At 39.0% G+C, this 3416-nt stretch overlaps 1 protein-coding gene across 1 annotated transcript; it reads right to left on the bottom strand.

The window, feature by feature from the left end:
* Window positions 1-1380: 1380 nt before the first annotated feature.
* On the bottom strand, window positions 1381-3193 carry LOC102685212 (basic helix-loop-helix family, member e23). The gene has a single exon (XM_015364965.2). The coding sequence runs from the start codon at window positions 2923-2925 to the stop codon at window positions 2212-2214; it is 714 nt and encodes a 237-aa protein (XP_015220451.1). The 5' UTR covers window positions 2926-3193; the 3' UTR covers window positions 1381-2211.
* Window positions 3194-3416: the final 223 nt, after the last annotated feature.

The raw sequence follows: 3416 nt of genomic DNA, 5'->3' as shown, positions 1-3416 counted from the left end.
CTGTTTAAATCTTTTGCATTGATATCGAGGCAACGGATTGAGTAAAAGTAGTTCGTACTGTATGGTCTGTGCAGGTGATACGTGATTATATATGCTACGGAACACACGATTAAAGCCCATTTATACTTAGTTATAAAGCTTTGCTTTAACCCACCCTAATAAAGTGGAAGTTTTACATTTTTAATTATTGTTTAACCATTTTTCTTTTGTGATTTAATGATTTGCTACGGTGAGCGCAAATATACTGTATGATACTGGCTATTTACTAGATGCGGCTTGTTTTACTACTCAGTTATTACACCTTTGCCCTTGACTAAGTGCACCACTGAACTCAAAGCAAAACGATTTACAAATACCCACTGAGTAATCTCAATTTATTTTTCTTAAGCTTTTTCTATAGCATCTGAAAAGCTTTAACACCACTTAAGGAAGATATCATTTGTCATACTATTATTATGGAAATGGACGAGTTACCAATAGGAAGATCTGTATTAGCCAGAATTTAATTATTTTCTTTCAGTGCTATATGCTTCCGTTTGTTTTTGCATGACTAATGTACATTGCCTAATTTTGTTTTCTTGGAGTCTTAAAGTAAGTGATTTATTTCTGCAAAACAATGCGGTTTTTAATGAAAACCATCTCCCAGTTACTCCAGTCGTCAGTGAAAGAAATTACAACTTTAGTTATTCCTCTTAGCAGAACTCTACAGACAGAAACTATTAGGACTATTTAGGAGCCAGTAGTAGTGTTTTTCGAATTAGCATAAAAGTGGAGACAGGCGTTGGAATTGGTTTAATAATAGGAGACAGGTCAGTTGTTCCCCAGGGCTGTTTCTGCACTCTTAGCTTTAGCAAAATCTTGGATGAGAAGGTAGTTGTAGACACCGGGGAAAGAATACTTCATTATTGCCCATCATTAGTTATGAGCATGGTTGTTCGCAATACCGTCGGTACTTCACTCTTTTGTGAAGCAACTTTGGCAACTACTTAGGAGCAAGTCTTTCATCCAGGATAAAACAGAAAACGGAAGCAATGATTATTGTATATATTATTCCCTCTGTAACAATAACACGATTCCGTTCAATATTCAGGCACTTTCCATTAGAAATTACTTTGGAAAAAAGTATAGTGCAAAGAGTTTGAAAGTTGCAGCTACCACAGTTAATCATATCATAATGAGCATTTTTCTTTAATACATTGAAGACAGTCTTTTTTATGATGCCTTGGTCTTCAAATATTCAGACCCGTTGTATCCTTAATTGTGTGATGTCATAAGACGAATAATTTACCTAAATAGCGTGGTTTTAGATAAGACACAACGCGTATACATGAAAACGTCAACTTTGCAGTATCCGAGAAATTCAGACAACTCAGCTTCAGGCATACATTTGGTTTTTAATTATAAAGACATATAAACAGTATAGGAAACTCCGTGTTGAAACACAAGTAATTTTTAAAACCAAGACCTTATATTCCATATCTTTCATTAAGAAGTTTCGCACAGATGTACAGTACAATCAAGTGAATTGTGCAATAACAAAGTCAAACATGTTCCATACAGCTTTAATATATTACATAATATATTTGATTGTTTCACATAGTATTTACTGTTTTCAGGAGATATTTCATTAAAATCGGTACTACCGAATGACACACCTCGAGTATTGATAGCTGGACAGTACTTACAATATATTATGCTTCACATTAGTTCGATACCATGTAAGGATGTTGCATAGTTCACAAGTCGTTTACTTAACATGTCTTAGTTTGTGTGAGAAACTATAAGTTCTAATGGAACCCACTCAAAGTTTTCTTACTTTCTTGTCGAAAATATATTTATAAAAAATAAAACAACAAATGTCATTTCATTTTGATTTAGACATGAGCAAATAGCGCGCTTAATACTTTAAAAGTAAATGGAAACGCATAAAGCATCACAGCAAAATTATTTTCAAACGGTAAGCACAGATGCAAGATTCGACGCGTTCTGGATGCTCGTCCCCCAAATTAGCCTAGACTTCACTAAGGAAAGATATTTTGATTCTCGTTTTGCAAATCAGGTAGAAACATTGCAACAGTTGTTTAAAGAGAGTTTAGGATTACGTATTAGAATAAAGTCCTTTCCCCCCACCCCCGACAGAAGAATACAAATAATTAGAAAGACTAACAGACGGATGTCTTTACATGAGCGTGTGTATAAAGACAAATGACATCAAGGTTTGTCGTTGCAGTGTTTGAAGAGACTTGAAGGTGTTCCACCGTAAGAAGTGCATTTCTCGGCACAGGTGGCCAGAGCTGTACCTGAAAAGGGGTATACGGCCGCTTGTCCGAACGGGGCCAGAGCTGCTGGAATGGGAGAAGTTAGCGTCTGTCCCTGATTCAAATAAGCCACCAATCTTCTCATTTCCTCCAATGCCTGCGCTTGCATGAGGATGTAGTTCTTCGCCAGCAATAAAGTAGCGATTTTGGAGAGTTTCCTTACTGATGGACTGTGGGCATAAGGAATCACGGCCCTAAGACCATCCAAAGCGTCGTTCAGGTCATGCATCCGCCTTCTCTCTCTCGCGTTTATGCTGAGCCGGAGCGATCTCTGCTCCTTTGGCTTTTTGGTGAGCGAACTCGAATGTTTATCCTCGTCAAACGCGGAGCTTCGTTTCCTGGGGTCCAGGTGGTCGAAACTGTCGTCGTCGTCGCTCGTCTGCTCCCCGCCGCTCTCGGTAGACTTCGCTGTCTGACCTGAGAGGAAGTCCGAAGCGCCTGACATAGGATAGCGCCCGGGACTTCCAGCACCATGGCCAGCGCCGAAGCTAAAAGCGGCTTGACCGTAGCGCTGAGTGAGATCAATTAGCGTTTCATTGCCGATTGACTTCAAGTCATTCATTCTTTTATCTGACCCATGGAAAATATTTTCTTCTCCAACGTTCATTTTTTAATATAAATCCGGTGAATTAAAACTTTTTTTCCTCTCTTCTCCGCAGGCTTGCCTTCTTTCTTGATTTTGTTTTTTCTCAGTCGGGGGTGCGAAATCAAATCGCCTTCTTTCTTTTTTTTCCCCCTATTAAACCCTCTTATGTACAATGGCTTTAAAAACTATCCAGGGCGCTTCAGAGAAACTAAACGTGTTTCCTCTTGACGGATGTTCACAGTGCGTCTTGCCCTAGCCCTGGGCAGGTTGTGACTCATCTTCCGTCGTACTTGCACGTTAGTACGAAAGTATAGCCCACTGGGATTAACTATCCATCCAATCAGGGAGGCGTTTTAATTAATAGGATTAAAGCCTTTTAAATTCAGGGGGGGAACAAACCACTTCTTGAGCCAGTATGCTTCTAATTTCACCAATAGTGGTGATAATTGCCGTTCAAGCGAGTAAATATGGTAAGATTATACTTATAACACGGTAGTACTGCTGGAGCTGAG

The sequence above is a fragment of the Lepisosteus oculatus genome, chromosome 16 (assembly GCF_040954835.1).
Source record: "Lepisosteus oculatus isolate fLepOcu1 chromosome 16, fLepOcu1.hap2, whole genome shotgun sequence".
Classification (NCBI taxonomy): domain Eukaryota; kingdom Metazoa; phylum Chordata; class Actinopteri; order Semionotiformes; family Lepisosteidae; genus Lepisosteus; species Lepisosteus oculatus.
Note: the sequence above shows the minus strand (reverse complement) of the source record. Positions and strands in the feature narration are given on the sequence as shown.

Excerpts from the sequence above, each read along its gene's own strand:
- LOC102685212 (XM_015364965.2), bottom strand. The coding sequence starts at position 2,925 with ATGAACGTTGGAGAAGAAAATATTTTCCATGGGTCAGATAAAAGAATG.